Source organism: Hermetia illucens, chromosome 3, assembly GCF_905115235.1.
Source record: "Hermetia illucens chromosome 3, iHerIll2.2.curated.20191125, whole genome shotgun sequence".
NCBI classification, from domain to species: domain Eukaryota; kingdom Metazoa; phylum Arthropoda; class Insecta; order Diptera; family Stratiomyidae; genus Hermetia; species Hermetia illucens.
In genome coordinates this window covers 36,498,247-36,516,299 of record NC_051851.1, presented here as the reverse complement: position 1 = coordinate 36,516,299, position 18,053 = coordinate 36,498,247, and the positions used below count along the sequence as shown (strand labels likewise).

General features: G+C 40.3%; 1 protein-coding gene across 9 annotated transcripts in view; it reads right to left on the bottom strand.

Annotated features, from left to right (window-relative positions):
* Positions 1-18,053, bottom strand: part of LOC119650787 (ankyrin repeat and fibronectin type-III domain-containing protein 1) — a 320,628-nt gene that overhangs the window by 61,636 nt on the left and 240,939 nt on the right. For 2 of the 9 annotated variants that reach the window (XM_038053907.1, XM_038053906.1), the window contains one exon: positions 4,812-4,942. The exons of 6 other annotated variants lie outside the window; for them this stretch is intronic. In XM_038053907.1, the coding sequence (XP_037909835.1) occupies positions 4,812-4,942 (131 nt within the window). Of the gene's footprint in view, positions 1-4,811; positions 4,943-12,142; positions 13,207-18,053 lie in introns of those variants that run through there. One more of the 9 variants, XM_038053905.1, reaches the window with a different exon arrangement.

Sequence of the window (18,053 nt, the reverse complement as noted above, 5' to 3'; positions counted from 1 at the left end):
CCATTCAGAGGTGCAAAAAACTGACTGCTACCCATCGTCAAAAGATGGAATGGCTTATCAGTATGAGTTTCGATGCACTCACTATTCGGTGGATAGAATAAGCATGGTAGTGGATCTATCAAGAGAAGTGGTCAGTTCTGGTGGTTGTTGTACCGTGTTGCATTTAACTCTGCCAACTTCAACCGATTGAAGGCAGCGTTGGCGGACATAGGTATTGCGAGTCTGGTCGAGAATTCCTTCTCAAACAGAATTCTCTGATACGGAACAGATAAGGGGCCTAAATAACACGTCGTCACAGTGGCTGTACCACAGGGCTGGGTCTCCTGTGGTGAAATGTCATGTATAATGCGCTGTTTATTCTTCCGTCTTAGAAAAGGTTATGATTGACGGCATTGCAGGTGATCTTGCTGTAATTGTTAGAGCAAAGCACGTAGCGGATGTGGAGGTTTACGTGACGGAGACAGTAAGAGCGGTAAAGTTCTGGCTAAGAAGACTCGGCTGACCTTGGAGAATGAGAAAGCGGAAACGGTCCTAATATTGATCCGTAGAAAGAACAATATTCTGAAAGTAGGGTGTGGTGCTTAGCTGGACTTTGTGGAACACCACTACGTATCTAAAAAGTCGGCCTTTGCCACCGCTACACATTTTGCCGAATGTTGGCGGCTCGAAATACTGGATGGAAATTACTAAAGTGGTGCGATCCATTCTGCTTTGCTTGTCGCCTGTGTGGCCGGAGGAGCTTGTAAATTCTCAGCGAAGGAACAGGTGAATTTGGGTTACCGGCTGATGGGACGAGCAGGTGGGGATTTTTAGCGCTTTTAGAATCACATCAGATGAGGCAGTACTAGTAGTGGCGGGCATGATTCCAGTCGACATTTCGGGGAAAGAAATGAGAGTGCTGTATCATGCAAGACATATGAAAAGGGACATAAGATACGGGAATGCAGCAAGCTCAGAGTCGTATGATCTCTGAATGCGCAAGCTCATTCTCAACGTTAGAGCGAAAACACAAAAAAACCAACTACCATATTACCCATTTCCTCACGGGATAGATATAGTTGCTAGAGCCAGTCACTGCATCGCTATGGTTTGGATGATGCCGAATTGTCCTGGATGCGGTGGCAGTCCGGAGGATTCAGAACATGTGATGTTTCACTGATCAAGATCACAATGGAGAGAAGGAATCTGAACCAGGGAGCGTGGGAAGGAGTGCGAGCTCGGAGAACATAGTTCCGGAGAACTCGATCCCATTTCGTTGTGAATGTTTGTATTCGTTTTTACGCTTATTAGAAATCAAATTGGAAAAGAAGGGCATCATAACTGAAAAGAGACTTTTAGGACGCGAAAATAATTTGGTGTAAGTAATAAGCACATGGCTTAATTCTGACTACAAGAGCCACATATCACGACCGTGTTTCGGACCATCTTCAGTGAATACCACCCGATTTCTTTGGAAATTTGGTTTGGTCAAACTAAATAGGGAAAATTTAAATATTGTGATCTTTTCCGGAGTCGCCTTCAATTAGCAGAGGTCAACTTGAAGAAAGATGCAGATATGTGAAATCAATACAGGGATCCCAAGAGTTTGTAGAACTAAACTTGCAGGCTCTTCAGCTCTAAGTGAAGCAAAGATTGAGTGAGGTATTCAACGGTAAAAAAGTATACCCTCAAGTTCTGATTCCAAAATTTATCATAGAAGAGAGGTAAGTTTTCTGTCGAATGCGGCTATAACGTCTTGTATCGGAAGGAGGATTTATTATTTAGCAGACAAATGGTTGCTGTTTGTCATTGTCTTTACGGATAAGTTCAGATCCCATATGTTTGAATGTAACATGTCCGACTTAAAAGATGAATATTCAAGCAATCAGAGAGAACTTGCTGTAATATACGTAGAAGCTAGGATCAGTTAAAGACTGATATTCAGGTAGAGATCGGCGGAAAGTGGAGTGCTGGATTGCCTTACGGAATGGTCTTCCTAGTGCATTTCTGCCTACCTGCATGAGAACCATGGCGAACCCCCACCTCCTTGAGCAATACCTTCATAGAATAAAGATGGTTAAGAATGGGCGTTACGCTTTTGCCTGGAAAACCAATATATTTTATGGATTTCTGACGTTCATAAAACGGGGTAATCTATATATTCTGGTGAAACTACATTTCCTTCTTTCGAAGGAATGTTTCAAGATCCTTAATATTTATCTCTGAGTTGTAGTTTTGAATGACTGGTTTGAAGAGAGAAATGGTTTCCATAATAACGTATAGTATCTCATCGCCTTATCCAGATTAGAAAAGAATTTAAAGGTAATGATGTGAATGGTGTTAAATTTTTGTGTCCAATTCCTACGCTTTGTATTGAATAGGTATACTTGGAAGTTAATACGGTCCTAGCTACGTGTCGCATGTTATTGCTTTTCTAATAACCGGTAGATGGATTTCTCTAATGAAAAGAAAATCCTCTTAGTTTGTAATCGCATATATGAGTGCAAGCTCAATATAATAAGAATCTATTGTGTGTAAGACTGCCAAAACACGTTCAAGGATACATGTCACTTTTGTTTACGCACACATTCCTCTAAATCAAAGAATGAGCAAAAACAACTATTATCCTTACAAACAAAGTGAATACTGTTCAGAAGTTGCTGAAAAGAAACCACCTTGAGAAGTATCTATTCCTCGCTGGATATTTCCTCTTTCTCAATAAGCAACCGTCAACCTCAAAGACGGCTGCGGTTGACTTCCTTTACCTTGAGATATAAAGGACAATTCCCACGTGTTTTCATAAGATCAATTTTCCATGCACACACAAGTCGATCCGAACCCACAGGTACGCAGGTGATTTTTCTGAAAAGCACTTAGAAGTCACTTTTCGGACAGATAATCGATACCACGACGATACGTCTCATTTTTCCCTAAACAACTTCATTCCACAACAAATATACGTTCCAAGGACATGAGAAGCTTCTTAGTCCTAGTAACATTATAACAGCGGAAGCGTATGAATCGTATACGTTCCTTGTAAGATGTGTTAAAAGTGAAATGAAGCATTTCACCTAGTCTAACGACAGATAATTTGGAGGACATGTGATGGAGGGTGGAGCAAACAGCGGAAACGTTGGATGGGTGGGAAAACGGGGATGGGGCAGTCATTTTTAGGGATGGCGACAGGTAAAATAAGCAAACGAACTGAAAGATATATTAGCATAAAGTCAGCGAGTCTAGTAGACATTTGGCATGAATCCTATTTTCGTGTGTCAGATAGCGCAACATATGGTATTTGCATGTAAGGGATACATTTATGAAAAATTTGTATCGTTATTCTGTCGTGAATTGTGCGGTGGTAAAGTGAAGGGAATTATAATTTCAACTCATTTGTAATGTGCGCTCTATTGCTACTGCTTGAATGTTTCTGAATTATCAAGAAGTGACATTAAAATTAAGTGAGACGGTACTTCCCTTCACACGAGCCCTTTTCGTCCCTTCTAAAATATTAACCCAATAATGGGAGGCAAAGGAGTCCCAGTGCTTCTTAGTATTGTCTCATTCAATTAGCTGTAACTAAGTTACTTATCATCACGCGATATTGGTCCCAGGGTACTCCCGCTGCCCGGCAACTGACTAATCAATTATTCGCAGGAGAAATTATACGAGACCTCTTGTAAGTACTTAATAACTTTACTTAGTTTCAGACGCACCCGTTTCAATTTGATATAAATTAACATTCCGAGGCTTTCTAATGTACTCAATGGAAGCTTATAGTTAACTGCTCTTAGCATGGATTCCTAAGCTCTTTTGAATTATTGAGAGGAATGGAATCCTGTAAACACCATAAGCGCTGTAAACACTCAAGACCTCTTAAGTGTACTTTACCCAGCCTAGGAACCTCATAGGAACGTTAAAGGATTCTGAGATTATTGTCAATAGAATGGCTGCTTGCTGGCCTACTGTCGGGAACACTATGCTTCCTTTTCTTCTCACGGATGGAAGGACACATAAAAGATCAATCTCGTGTAGGGCCGGAATAAATAGTCCCTTTGCCTTTATACTTTGGGTGTGTCCGACCGAATAACTTATACACTCCATTCATTCGTCTCAATCTAAAGAAACGATGTGAGGCCGAAAGCACTTTGAAACTGTAAAGAAGGCATGCATCCTTTATTCCTCCCAATTTCATTGAATTTGTTACTTTTGTTCGATAGGCTTAGGACCAAATCAAGTTAGCAATAAGAACGTTCCCTCACAGTTTACTGCCAAATGTTAAGATCCTGATTCCTTAAATCAATAGATGCTATCAGAAAGGGATATAAGTATCCTAACCCGTAAGGACACAGCAGTGGTACGTGTTTTCAGCAGAAGTATTGAAGGGCGGAAAGTAAAATATTGGATGTTATTCATGATGCTCACCGTTTCACCCCTTCCTATTATTTGTGGGAAATTACGGAAGTTGTTGGGGTTGAGTTTCATGAGTTTGTTTATTAAGCGTATCTCTTCCGTCCACACACTGCCTAGGGTCATGCTTCATCGTTTCCATTTTTTACTAGGAAGCTCATCAGAAGAAGGTACTAAATGAAATATGAATAATGCGGCGATAAGTTGCCCTTAAGCATAGCTGAAAAAGTTACTAATGGCCTTAAACGCTCCCAGATTAAGCTCTGGAAGTCATTGAAATGTAAAATGCTCTGAAAGTGGTAGACATCATCCCAACACCTTAAAATATTTATATGCTTAGCTAGGCTATGTCAGGAAGTGAATGATTATGTTAATAGAGCGGATAATTATTGTTAGTTCAGATTTGGCTTGTCTTTTTATCTTACCAGACAGAGAACATTGAGATTTCAAAGGACCAAGAGAATTGAGAGGTTTATCGCGAAGCAGTTGTGAAGGTGAAAGTAGGCAGCTAGACAGAGTATTTGTTCCTTGACCTTGACACCTGTAATTTTGGCACCTGCAATTGAAGAAATATAGCAAATTGCCATTTTAGAAATGCTCGGAATTATATTTTTTAGTGGAAAAAATATGAGGATTAAGATGCATATGGATATGTTCAGGTAGGTTGATAGTAGGTTAGTACGTAGTTATGAAATTTGTTTTGATCGAATACGACTCAAGTGAAAGCAAATTTTTGGAAGGAAATTTCCACATAAGACGATTTATATTAGGAAATGGTAGCCAATATTCCCATTGTGTCAGTTAGAGGACATATAATGTTGCTGCTCTAAATATTTCACTCTTTTAACTTTATACTTGCAAAAAATGGATGAGAGCAAGTAGATCCTAAGTTAGAAAATCGGAAGAGAAAATTATTCTCAGTGATGAGTTCTATATTTGATTACACGACTTCGACGTATCAAAGAACGTCTCAAATCTAAAATTTACTGCATTGTCGTTCGTCCTCTGTAGTTCTAAGAGTTTACCGACTATAAAAGGCAATAAACGGCGCCTCGCGATAATGGAGACGAAAATTTTGCGTTGGATTAGTGGCGTGGCACGCTTTGATCACTTCCAATTGAGTTCGATGGTAAAAGACCAAAAGGTCGGCTGAAACCACGGTGGCTTGATGTGCTGGAAACATCGCGACTGTATCCAGACCAAGCAAAAGACAGAATAAAACGGCGCAACTGATTACGACCCCACTTGTAAACGGGACAAAGATTAAAGAAAAAGGTAAACAAGTCGGAATACCGGAAGCTGACGCTTCAGATATATAGGTTTTGTGTTCATTTTATGGGAGAAATTTTCTACGCACATTTTTCCATTCATATATGGCTAAAAACCCAAAATATTCCTTCATATTTTTTTTCAAACTACAAGAAATACGTACATTTTACAGATGTATATATTATCCTCACCCTAAACAAACAAAGATTGCCTATCACCGAATATTATGCTTATATATGCACGGATGGAAATTGATCGTACATATATTTCCTATTTACTTCATGCACAAAAGCATACGTATGTATGATACATATGAAGTGCGTATATTGAATACCGCTGGTTTAATGCACAAATATATCTATCTGAATTAGGCACTATCCCAAAACTTCATTTACGTATACATACCATATAGATACATACAAACATATATCTGGCTGGAGTAAATGATATTGATATGTAAATGATTAAAAAATTCACGTGAGCTCACTTTGTTGTGGATTTGACGAATTGATACGTTATGATGTCCTTGTACACGTTTTAGAATGCACGAAACTCACACAAAAAGTAATAGTTTCACTTTCTATAACTTTGTTAATAATAGTTGGATTTTCTTCAAACTTCCCAAAGTTATGCCTTATGTTATCGCTTATGCAAAAGGCCAGTTAGTTCTAGCATGAACTTAAATATCGGAACGGGATTTATTTTGAGGGCTAGATTTCGTTTAGATACACCACTGTGATTTTTTTTCAAATTTTTCGGTTGGGTTGGTTCTGAGAACGAGACCTGTTACACTTTCTGGGGGTCGGTCATATTTTGAGCCCTCGCTTCCCTATGTTTTACCCGATATCAAATATGGGAGTTTCGAAGAGTACTAATTGAGTCCTTTCATTTGATACCTAATATGGCCACATTCTGTGAAAAAAAAATTTGCACCCTCCATTCACATGTATGATGAGCCCCCCGAAGCCAAATTATTGGGTGACTCCTCCTCAGATTGACCGATATGTTTGGTCAATACCATTGATAAACTATTTGAACGAGTATTATACAATTGGCTGCTGGCTGTTGCGAAAAAGGAAGGAGGCCTGTCCGATAAGCAATTCGAGTTTCGTAAGGGTAAATCAATTGCTTGGCTCGCGCTGCAATACAAGATGACATATGCTGCGCAGTGGTGACGCTCGGTATAAAAAATGCTTTCAACACTGCAAAGTGGATGAAAATCGTAGAGGCTCTAACCAAACTACAGGCTCCGAAGTTCACTGTACGTTGTTGCATTTCTCCTTGGAAGAAGATTATACTGTGACTAGGACGGTGGACTGAAATTTTTCCGGTGATGGCGTACGGCATACCACAGGTGTCTGTCTTTGGTCCCTTACTGTGATTAATTATGAACAATGGAGTGTTGACGTTACGCCTTCCTAACGGCGTGACAACCATTGGCTTTGCGGTCGATATCGGGGTAACAGTAGTTGCAAAACGCTTAGATGCGACCGAAATCTACGCAAATAAAGCGATATGGGAGATCAATTTCTGATTGAAAAAATGCGGTCTATCACTTGCTGAACATAAAACGGAACTAGTGTTAATCAGCAAAAGAAGGAAGGACACAGCCGTGAAAATTAAATATAAAAGACTCAACTTTAAAAATACATTGAGTGGGCTGCAACTAAAGCGCTGTAATGATCTCGAAGATACTACCGAACATTGGTGGAAGAAGACAAAGTCGTCGTCGTCTTATTTCAAGGGCAGCTAGTTCCGTGTTACTCTACGCACCTCCGGGAGGGCGAGAGGCGGGAGGGGTAGTCAATACAAGCGAAGCTTTTCTTAAAGAAGAGGGACCGGGTGAATTTACGTTGTACATTTTCAAAGGTAACGCAATCACAGTTAAGGAAAGGTGACCAGATCGCGGAGTAGTACTCGACGGTACACATCACGAGGGAATTGAAGTGAGCTAAGAGGGCTTGGGTGGAGTTAAATTCTGAGGAAAAGCGAAGTATAAAACTTGACAAGTTTACAACCCGATTGGTGATTTTGATTCAATGTGTGTCGAAACGGAGTTCACTGTCAAAAGTGACGTCTTGAGTGGCATTTAGGTATGATAAGGAAAGCCCTTTAAGAGAGGAGGAGAAGGAATTGAGTGAGGATTTAAGCGAGTAACACATGGAGTGACGCTTAGCAGAGCATCAACAAACTAGAAAGTGCAGGTTAGATTGAAGGGAAACGATATGGAGGAAAACAGCATATGTTCGTCGACATAGAGCAGAAAGGGACAAGTTAGGGGGGGGGGGGGCGGATGGAGGTTGTTGAGTTGATAAAAAAAATAAAGGACACAGAATGGATCGCTGTGAGACGCCGGAGGAGGGGGAGTAGGGACGAGCAGCCATTAAAAGAGAGGCGGTAAGATCGCTTGGATAGGTAAAAGGCAAGCCATAAAACAAGTTGTATAGGAACGCTTAGAGACGAGAATTTGGATAGAAGTATCTTTTGATTTACAGTGTCGTAGGCTTTAGCAAAGTCAGCGTAAATATTATGCATGAATTTAGACATTTAACGACAAAGTTGAAAAAGTCGAGCGAGAAGGCAGTGGATGTACGCTTAACACAAGGACATGTTGTTTTTTCACTATGAGGTGGCCAAAGTGGGCGGACAACCAATCGCTGACATATCTTTTCAAGATTTTGGAATAGGAGGAGAGGAGGGAAATGGAACGGTATTACTCGGCAAGCGTACGATCGCCACTTTTGTGAATGGGGAAGTCAGGAAAATAATTCTTTTCGACGCTTTTGTTGAAAACAAGGGATAGGGGAAGGGAGATAGACTGACTAGTTTCAAGCAAAAAGAGATTTGGAATAAAGTCGTGACCAGTGCCAACATTGGCATGAAGTTTGGCAACAAAGTACTCAACAAGGAGAGGATTAAGGGGGGGGGGGATGATTGGCAATGCGGGGCAGGCTACATTCACTAGCAGGAGGGAAGAGGAGGAAGGAGAGGGAACATAAACTGAGGAAAAATGACGGCAGAGTAAATCACAAGATAGTTTGAGGGAGTTAGCTGAGGAGCCAGAGAATTTAATGGAATGTCGGATCAGAAAGTTTTGCGGTTTTCGCGCGTCAGTGAGTCTGATCACTGATCAGATATTCGTTTCTGGAATTACGTGTTAAACACTTGACCGAGGAATGCAGAATTTTGAAAAAAAAACTGAGCCAGCATAGGTTCTAGAGAACAAGAATTTCTTCGTCGCAGTGTGTTTTTGACGAAGTTTTTTGTTGACTTCATTAGTGAACCAGACAGGGTAAGAGCGCAAGTACTTCGGAGAGGAGGTTGCCTAAGACGGAAGAAGATCAGATAAAGTGGTATAGAAGGTGTTGATTACTTGGTCACAAGTTAATGAAGAGAGAAGGGAAATCCAGTTGATGGTCGCCAGGGCTGGGACCTTCGAAATTCACCTTATGAAAGTTAAACTTGATAGGCTTGCGAACGACAGGGGAGTTGGGTCGATATTTGAACATTAAACTCGAGAGCATAATGATGGGCGTCAGTGCGAATGTAAGAGAGGGCATGAGGGGATTGGGAAAGGCAACGTATAGGAAGGTTAGAGAGGACAAGATAAAGCGTGCGATCTAAGCGGTTTCTAGAAAGGTTAATTGGAGGGGGCACAGGTGTACATGAAAGTGAGCAAAGGAAGGGAAAGGTGAGTGGAGTTATTAGGGAGGGAGGGGAGGCCGGGAGTAGAAGGCCAGGAGAGCATAGGAAAATTGAAGTCTCCACAGAGGTTGAAAGGAAGTGATAGTAATAAAACGATTAGGACTTCTAATAATCTGTTGAAGAAATTCTCGTACAGAGAAGGGGGTCTGAGGCAAGGAAAATATACACAGGTTATGGCAAAGGAGCACACGGCTCATTTGGTGACATAATCGTAGGTGGAGGATGAGCAGGAAAATATGATTTCGACAAGGAGGGGGGACTTAACAGCTATTGGGGCACCTCCGCCGGTTGTCTTGGCAAGCGCAGTCTCTGTCGCAACGAAAGACAGAGTAACCTTCAAGGAGCTCGGAATCTCAAATTTAGGCGAGGTCGGAGATTTTCTCGAAGCTTAGTCCTCTGATAAGGCTTCTCGAAGACTTCTTCTGGCCAAAAGAAAGATTGGACGATAGCATCAAAGTTGTGGGGATACGTTACTTTGAAGGAAGCTATCACTCGGTTAGGAGAGCCATCCTTCGTCAGCTTATGAGAGAGGTCTTGCCTTGCTTCTGATTTTTTCAAAAGTCGTGGAGTAAGCTAGCCTCGACACGAACAGTTGTTTCGGTAGCAAGTCAACGTTCCGCAGGGCAGGGCAGGACAGGGCCGCTCGGGAGACATGAGATGGAGAAGGCCGCACTTGCCTTTTCTTTTTGCTAGTAAAATTTATTAATCTTGCAAATACTGATATTTTGTGAACCACTTGCTTCCTTGCATTAATGTTACGAGACTTATAGTTTCACTTTTCTTTTAGGGAAAAAAAAAGAACCTTTCGAATGGTAATGCCACTGGCCAAAGACGTGGAAGGACATTCTATTTCAGCTGAAAAAAATTCAGTCATTCTAGACTCTGGGAATCCCACGGGTCATCTCAATTTAAACTGGTCGCGAGTTGCTAATCTAATAGGCTGTACCTTTTGACCAATTGACGCCTGAAAGAATTAACAAATCTGTGGCAGTTTTTCCTCGTTTGCATATACGCAGCCGAGCCGTTAATTTTATTTCTGCCTCATGCATTTTGCGGTCTTATTGTCAAGGTTTCACCTTTGTTTCGAGGTTATTTCGAATTGTAAGGCTTACGCTGATAAGTTCCAAATACGTCAATCACGTGTCTTGTGCCTTCTGTTTAAAGAGGGAGTAAAGTACCAAAAACTGAAGAAAAGGCGCCTGAAAGCACGTTTTGACGGGTGCTTCGGTAGTTAGGTGAATCATTGATTTGGAGCTGTCGTCAGGTGCTAACTCGGCCGATTGAATAAAGCGTCCCTGATGAGTATGCCAAAGCTCCCGAGCATCGTTGGTAATAAAGAGTGATGGAGAGGCTATCAAATTGGCTTGCCAAGGGTCTAACTTTACATTGGTGGGATTAGAGTCTGGTGAGACTTCTAAATGATCCCTACTCCTTAAACTATTGCCTGTTGAAAATCGGGGCCGTGAATTGAAGAAGAGGAGGAAAGGACACTGCATTTCATATGGAGTTATACGGATTCCACAGAATTAAAACCAGTATACCTCGTAATTCGGTACAACGAAGAATATAGACAATCTCTTCTTTTGGGAAAGGGGCTTATATTCGATGCAGGCAAAAAAACTCGTACCAGGGGCAGTATAATCTCTTTAAAATGGCCTGAGGGTTTAGAGCTGCAGTTTTCCCGATTTGCTTAAGCTAATCTAATATTAAATTGCCATTAATCTTAACTGTTAGAGTGAGAAAAAGATGAGATGTTTCCACAAATGATATAATTCTTAACATGACATCATTCGCCATTGCAGAGGGATGAATTGGAGCAAATGTATTGAAAAACTATTCGGGTTACAGCCTTGATTTGTCTCTCCTGTGACTCAAAGAATCAGTGGAGGAGGATCATTTGTGAACAAAAAAGTCGAGCTACCGCAAAGGCTTTACGAAAGGAAACCTGCAAGCTTCTGAAACCAGAGAAAAAATGTGGAGAGTACGCAGAAGGACATGGAAAAAAAGTCCGGCTCATATATGTATGACTCAGTCTCATTCTCTCATTCTCTCATTTTCTCATTTACATCTACAAATGTCTAATATTTATTTTGTATTTTCAGTATTAATTGTTTCCGACTGAATTTACGTGACTATAAAATGTATACATCGACATGGAAAGGGTTGGAAACTGGGACAACATTACCTCACTTCACATCAGTTTATTTTTTAGTTACTTGCAACCATGCGCAGCTTCCTGTCGATTGCATCTTTTCAAGCGAATCAAACTTTGCCCTAACAAATTTGCAAAACAACAGATTGTTTAGTAATTACTGTAATTAATTCCACTTGGAATATTGCAAAGTGTTTTCTCTTGTATGAAAAATAATTTTTTTTTATGCTTCCGACATCTAAAAAAATCTTTTTTTCAGTAAATTGCTCGGTATAACTTGTAAATATTGCGCATAATTGCATAATGTTCAAGTGTGCAAATTTGGCTTTTGAATGTACAAATTAAAATCGAAAAGATTGAATCATCTTAATTAAAATCATCTGTTCAGATAGCGCGGAAAAGGCGCTTGCTATTGGAAATGTGTCACAGGAAAATAGGTTTCGAAATTTTTCACGGTGATAGACTTTTACTGAGGCTGTAGTTTACCAAAACAAAGCTGAATCATTTCTTTTGTTGGGTAACCTCGAGGTTGCTAACTTGTTTTGAATTTCCGGGAAATTGGACTGAAATAAAAGCTACTAAACAAAATTTGGAAAATCACACACATAATTTAGAGAAAGGGTCGCTTACTGCAATTACTGTTTGCCCAAACTGATCCACGTCGAATGGTGGCTGTTCTGACACTCCGGTCGTCCGTTTTCACCGAGGTGGACCTCCGGAGTACTCGCATGTTTCCCTGGATCATTAGACCGCTGAAAGCGTCGCTTCCATCAAAATCGTGGCTTGCATGAGGGTCACCATCATGCTTGATGCTCATCACAAGGGATGGCATCATTACTGACTTCAATTTCTGCTTCGATGTCGTTAGAAGGCTACTTTCTTTGGCGAATGCATTCAACAATTTCAAATTGTTTCTAATTTTCGGGTTATTTTCACTATTGTTATGGCTGCTGCCAGTGCGGCTATAATCATAATCACTCGGTGTACACTTTCCGAAATTGAAATGCTTAATTTCACTTTTATTATGGTGAGTTGTGTTGAGTAAGAGCGCGTTAGGTGAATCGAACTTGTACGGCGATGATTCATTGGACCTGCGGATGAAGGCTTTTGATCGTGACCCCAACAGGCGAAGGGAGGATCGAACCGAGCGAGATCTTGAAAAGGTCGAGGAGCCGTGGCCGTGATGCTGATGATGACCAAGAGCTAAACGGCGATAGGAAATCCGATCTTTTGTGCTACGATCCATTGTATCCGACCGGATGCTGGAACTGCTGGTATTGTTTACTTAGCTCTAATTAAGAAAAAATCATAGCTTCGGGTTTTTGGGGCTCATTAGCGAGAGCTTTGTTCAAACTAAATTGCGGAAGCATTCACTATATCGCTTCATTATATCTTAACACGATCACTTAATTACGAAAGATGATGCTGGACAGATTTATCGGTAACGAGGTTGCACACTAAGAGGACAGTGATGGTAAGACTCCCCGAGCACAATTGAAACAATTTCAATATCAAAATGTATATTTTCATCCCCAATTTCATTCCTCCAGAAATATAACTATTCACTGGTTATGCACGTATTCAGAGCGTTCAAAATCGATTAGTCGGGCTACAGATGGATAATCGCCAAAATATGTGCAAACGCGCGTGCTTCACAGAAGAAGACTTGGAAACTACTGTGGAGCTCCGTTTGCAAACGGCTAAGTAAGTAGACATACTCGACTTTGGTTATAGATATCGCGGTCGAACTCGAGTTATTATACTAATAGTGAGAAGATCGTGGCTCATTTGCATAGAGCTCATATGAACGTTAGGTGGCTCATTACTTAGTAGGAGGCGTTATTTGTCGGATTGGCGCTTTGTTTGTAGTTAGGAGGCAGCACATGGCCTGCACAAAGTTGAATAATGAGAACCTAGGCCCGGCTAGTATGGCCAGAGGTTGCTACATTGTTTTCCATGCTCAATGTGAAAACAATTACTTCAAAACAAATTTCACTTTCAGCTTGATAACAAGGTGGAATCGTATAGAAGGTATGCTAATTTCGCCGCTGATTAGGTGGTTGGAGCTATTACATATGCACACTAGCACAGTCCAAACAAGAATCTGACTCTGATGACACCATCGACTTTTTCGAAATTTATTTGAATTTTTCTATGTTGAAATGCTGTTTACAAGATTTTGGACAACATTCTACTTTGGGTATTTCCGGATTCAAGGGGACGAAATTGGAAGTTTTACAGTTTTCGGGGAATTCAAAATGGGCACGAGATGATTTATCTTATCTTTATTGCTCTCGGGTTATTGAAACATATTGATTCAACCAGGTGGTCGAGATTTGTGGCCTCACCACATCACAACTAGCCGAATTCAAATATCTAACTCGGCTATCTCAATTAGTTTATTTGAATATTTAGCCCACCTGTGTGAAATGGTGGTAGAAATGTGGGTACACAAATTTATAAAGGTATATTTAGCGGAAATTTAAATGCATATTTCAGGAAATTTTCCATTAATTAGGGTAGTGTAATTGTTGCTGAATGAAGGGTATCTATATATTGTCAGACTACTAATGCTATTCTATTTTCATAAGGTATGCAGAGTATGAGTACTTAATATTTCTAACAGCGTAGAAAATCGGATAAATAAGTATCTTTGGTAAATAAGACTGTTCAATTTATGAGGCTATTTCAATATTCATTAGATAAGCATGAAAAGCTAAAGTTTACATTGTGTGTTTATGGTTTACTTTTGGTGGGACCCCTATGGTAAATATTACCTCATGCAGGAAAATTCTCAAGAATACCAATGGCTTCGGTTCCACGTTATCTAATAAATAGAAAATGTATTTCAACGGGGTTCCTTGTCCTACCTTTGCAACGTTTATCTGAAACCTGTGCATACTAGTAACTTTTCAAAAAAATAGTTTACAGGCCCGTCGAAGACGTATGCTTGTATGATACATCCAAGTGGGAGGCAGCCCTTGAAATGAGAACGCTTTTGATAGTAATTGAAACTCTGAATAAGTTTCTGCTGTTATTTTATTTAAAACTAGTCAAAAGGACCATTTAAGAGAAACTAAAATATCGTCGTATTGTCTTCTAGTTTTCCCAACCTTTCGGGCAGTGTAACAATTCTGTGACAAAATAACGATACGCTTGACCTTCTTCTATCGAAGGGCCTTCCAAATTATGCGCTTCCCTGTAAGTTTTTATCGGTTATGGAACATAGAGATGAGAGTTGTCATTTAACAAAATAGCTGTGGGTCTTTGCTCATATAGTGGTTGGTTGTCTTTAACGCTTGGCTCACACGTATTATATGGCGTTCTCCTACACCAAACTGGTCTCATTAAAATTCAGAGCGCAAAGTTCGAATCATGAACATTCGACTTCGCCGAAGGATACATGGATGTAGTAATGCCATCATCTTGATGCTCAAGGTTATCGTATTGGATCCACTTTTCATCAGACGTCAGATTTTTGGTAAACGTTGAATCCTTTTTATTGAATAGTGAAGGAAGTGTGAATCCACATGAAAATTCGAGGTGATCACCCCCTTTAAAAATTATGACACTCCAGAATGAGGATTTTTTTAAATCAATCAATAAAATTTTCAATTTTCAACCTTACCCCCGGAAGAAGAGGGGGGAGGGGGTGTTTTTAGGAGAAGGATGGAGATTATCTTAAAAGTTATCCTACATACCCTCTCCATCACTCCGGAGATGAGTTGAAATTTTGAAGCGGTTGGCCTGCCAGTTTGGACTGTTCAGGCGGCCGGTGATCGAATGTAAAACTATTCAGCCACCCGTCACCCGAAGGAGACAAGGAAAATCGGTACGTGTGTGCGTACAGGCTGTTTAGGCAGTAAGCCAGAATTTCAAATTGGTAAACATTTTTTATAAGTGCTCACAAATAAAAATATCTCGAATTTGCGTCTCAACGCCTTCCACGTCCGGAGTTGAACTAATGATACCACATGGCTTGACATGTTCAGGCGTAATTGACAGGCCGAACTGAATGTGAATGGCGGCCTTTACTATGATAATATTCAGGCGCCATAAGCTTTTAAGGGTATGAGGCGACCGCCATAATTCTTTTACTGGATTAGAGAGGAGGACTTTCCCTTTGCCCTGCATTCCTTTTTCACCTCCTTCACCTTCGGGGTAGGTATACAAATTCAAACTGTTCTGTAACTTGTTAAGGAGAGTGACTGCCACGAGTTTTCATCAGAGTTGAAAAAAGGAACCACCCGCGCATGCTCCCCACTCACTCACGATACGATACCCATTTTGAAGGTTTTGTGTAAAACAAAATCTCCGAGGGTTGAGTCTCCGATATTATTTCTTCTTCTCCGTTCGTTCTGCGTGCAGCCTGTCCGGAGGACGTGGGCAGGTTCAATGGACTATGACGTCTTTTCCCAAACACCTCGAATACGCTGATGACATTTGTTCGCTCACCGGGTCAGGGACCCTGGGCAAATGGCTCTCGATTTGGAAAGAGAGGGAAGCAGAGTCGAATTGAAGATAAACACTAATAAATCCAAAGTTCTCAGTCGCACTGGTCATTGTATACTTTCTATCTGCATTAATAACAGAAGATGGGAGGCGTTGATCAAATCAAATAAATCCAGTTTCGTTGCTTTTCCAAAATTTGGAAGAGGTTGTCCTCTCTACAAGGAGTAGTACATGGAAAATGACCACTTCTATTACTCAAAAGCTCTAAGTCTGGATTAGTTGTCGGGGTCGCCTAGGACAGAAACTAATGAAGAGCTGGGTCAAAGTAATGGCCTGATACTCATAGACTTGCTGATGAGAAGGCGGTGAGGTCATACAGCATGATCGATTAGTGGTTCGCCCTAGAAGTGCACAGAACAGTGGAAAAATGAGTGCAAACTTCTCGGAAAATCGTGGAACAAGTTGAAGCGTATTTTCAGAATTGACAGCAATGGAGCATACGTATAGTTGACGCGCTACGCCCTAAAACTACAAGGAATTTATTCAAAGTTCCCAAACTTTGAAATTTTTGCTTAATAATACGATTCTTATTTCAACCACTTCAAAAACAACTCCTCAAGGACTCAACTTAGAGTTGTGGCATTCAATTAGACTGTAATAATCTTGTACCGAATATTGTTTCCTTTTCCCTCGTTCGGTTGCTGGTCGGTTTAGATCTACTGTATTTCCGATGTGCGTGTAATACTTAGCGTCTTAGCGGTTAGACTAAAGAATATGTCGTCAAAAAAGGAGATAAAATACACCCCGTTTTTAGTTGTAGAAACAAAACAGTCTGACGTCGTAAGTTTAATTTTTCCAAAGGCAGAAACTGCAAAGCCAGACCTACTAGTCACTTGGAGAATTGATGCATTTGTAGCGTTCATCTTTTTGAGAACCTTTTGTTGATATAGGAGCTGGAAGAACTTTCATTCTCCTTCACTATAGATATTCTTCAATGGGTGGAGTTCTACAGACTTAAACCACCTTTTTGCATATCTTCTAAAAGATTATTATCCCTACTTTTAGTGGAAGAATCCATGTACTTGTATTTGTTGTTGTATTTGATGGGTAGATTGTAGGAGAGCAACTAAATATCATAACAGGAGAAATCTGAAAAGAAGCTGCGGGAAATGTTAAACGAACCAATGAAATAACAAATTCCCAGAAAGCAAAAGGGTTGCATTTTCAAAAAAAAAGGATAAATGCCTCAGTGACTACGAAAAGGAGTGGACTCTAGATGGGAAATAAGGAAAAAAGTAGCTCCCAAGAAAAGAAAGACAAGAGGTGGATCATTATCTCCAAGCAAGGAGCGCAGAATACCCTGTGTGAAACAAAACCTTATTAAAATCGGTATACTGTCTGTCTGTCCGTCACACGCATTTTTCTCCGAGACTGTAGTAGCGATTGACACCAAATTTGATGGAAAGGTGGGAACTGTGAACGCTCTCGCATACAGTAAGTTACATCCTGTTACGTCGAATTTAAGAGAAGGTCCCCATACATGCAAGAAGGGGGTGTAAATTATTTTTCACCAAATATAGTCAGTATAGGGGTATCAAATGAAAGGTTTAGTACTTTCCGAAGCTAGTCTTAGTTTTGATATTTATTGGAAAGGCGGGGAGTTCGGGGGGTCGAAAGTGATAATTTATTTAACGAGGCCGTTCTCAGAAACTGCTCAACCGAAAAATCTGACAAAAATGGTGGCTAGGCTCCTAAATACCTTTTATATCGATATCCCTTCAAATAAAGTTAACAATAGTATATTATTAATTTTCAGTAATTGGCTGTAGAACCCCCCTTAAGTTCATCCTAGCACCACGAAATTTTGCAGCAGTGTAGGCTATAATATATAGTTTGATTCTACAAATTTCGTGGAAATTGCACCATTACTAACAAAGTTATAATAGGTCAAAGTTGTAACTTCTTTGGAAATTCAAGATTTTGAATGTCAATATCACCCGATATTCTCAATCTCAAAAGGTGATCCATTGAAAAATGATTGGGCCGGAGGATAGATCATTTTTTTATAAAAATAGTTCCTTTGTTTACT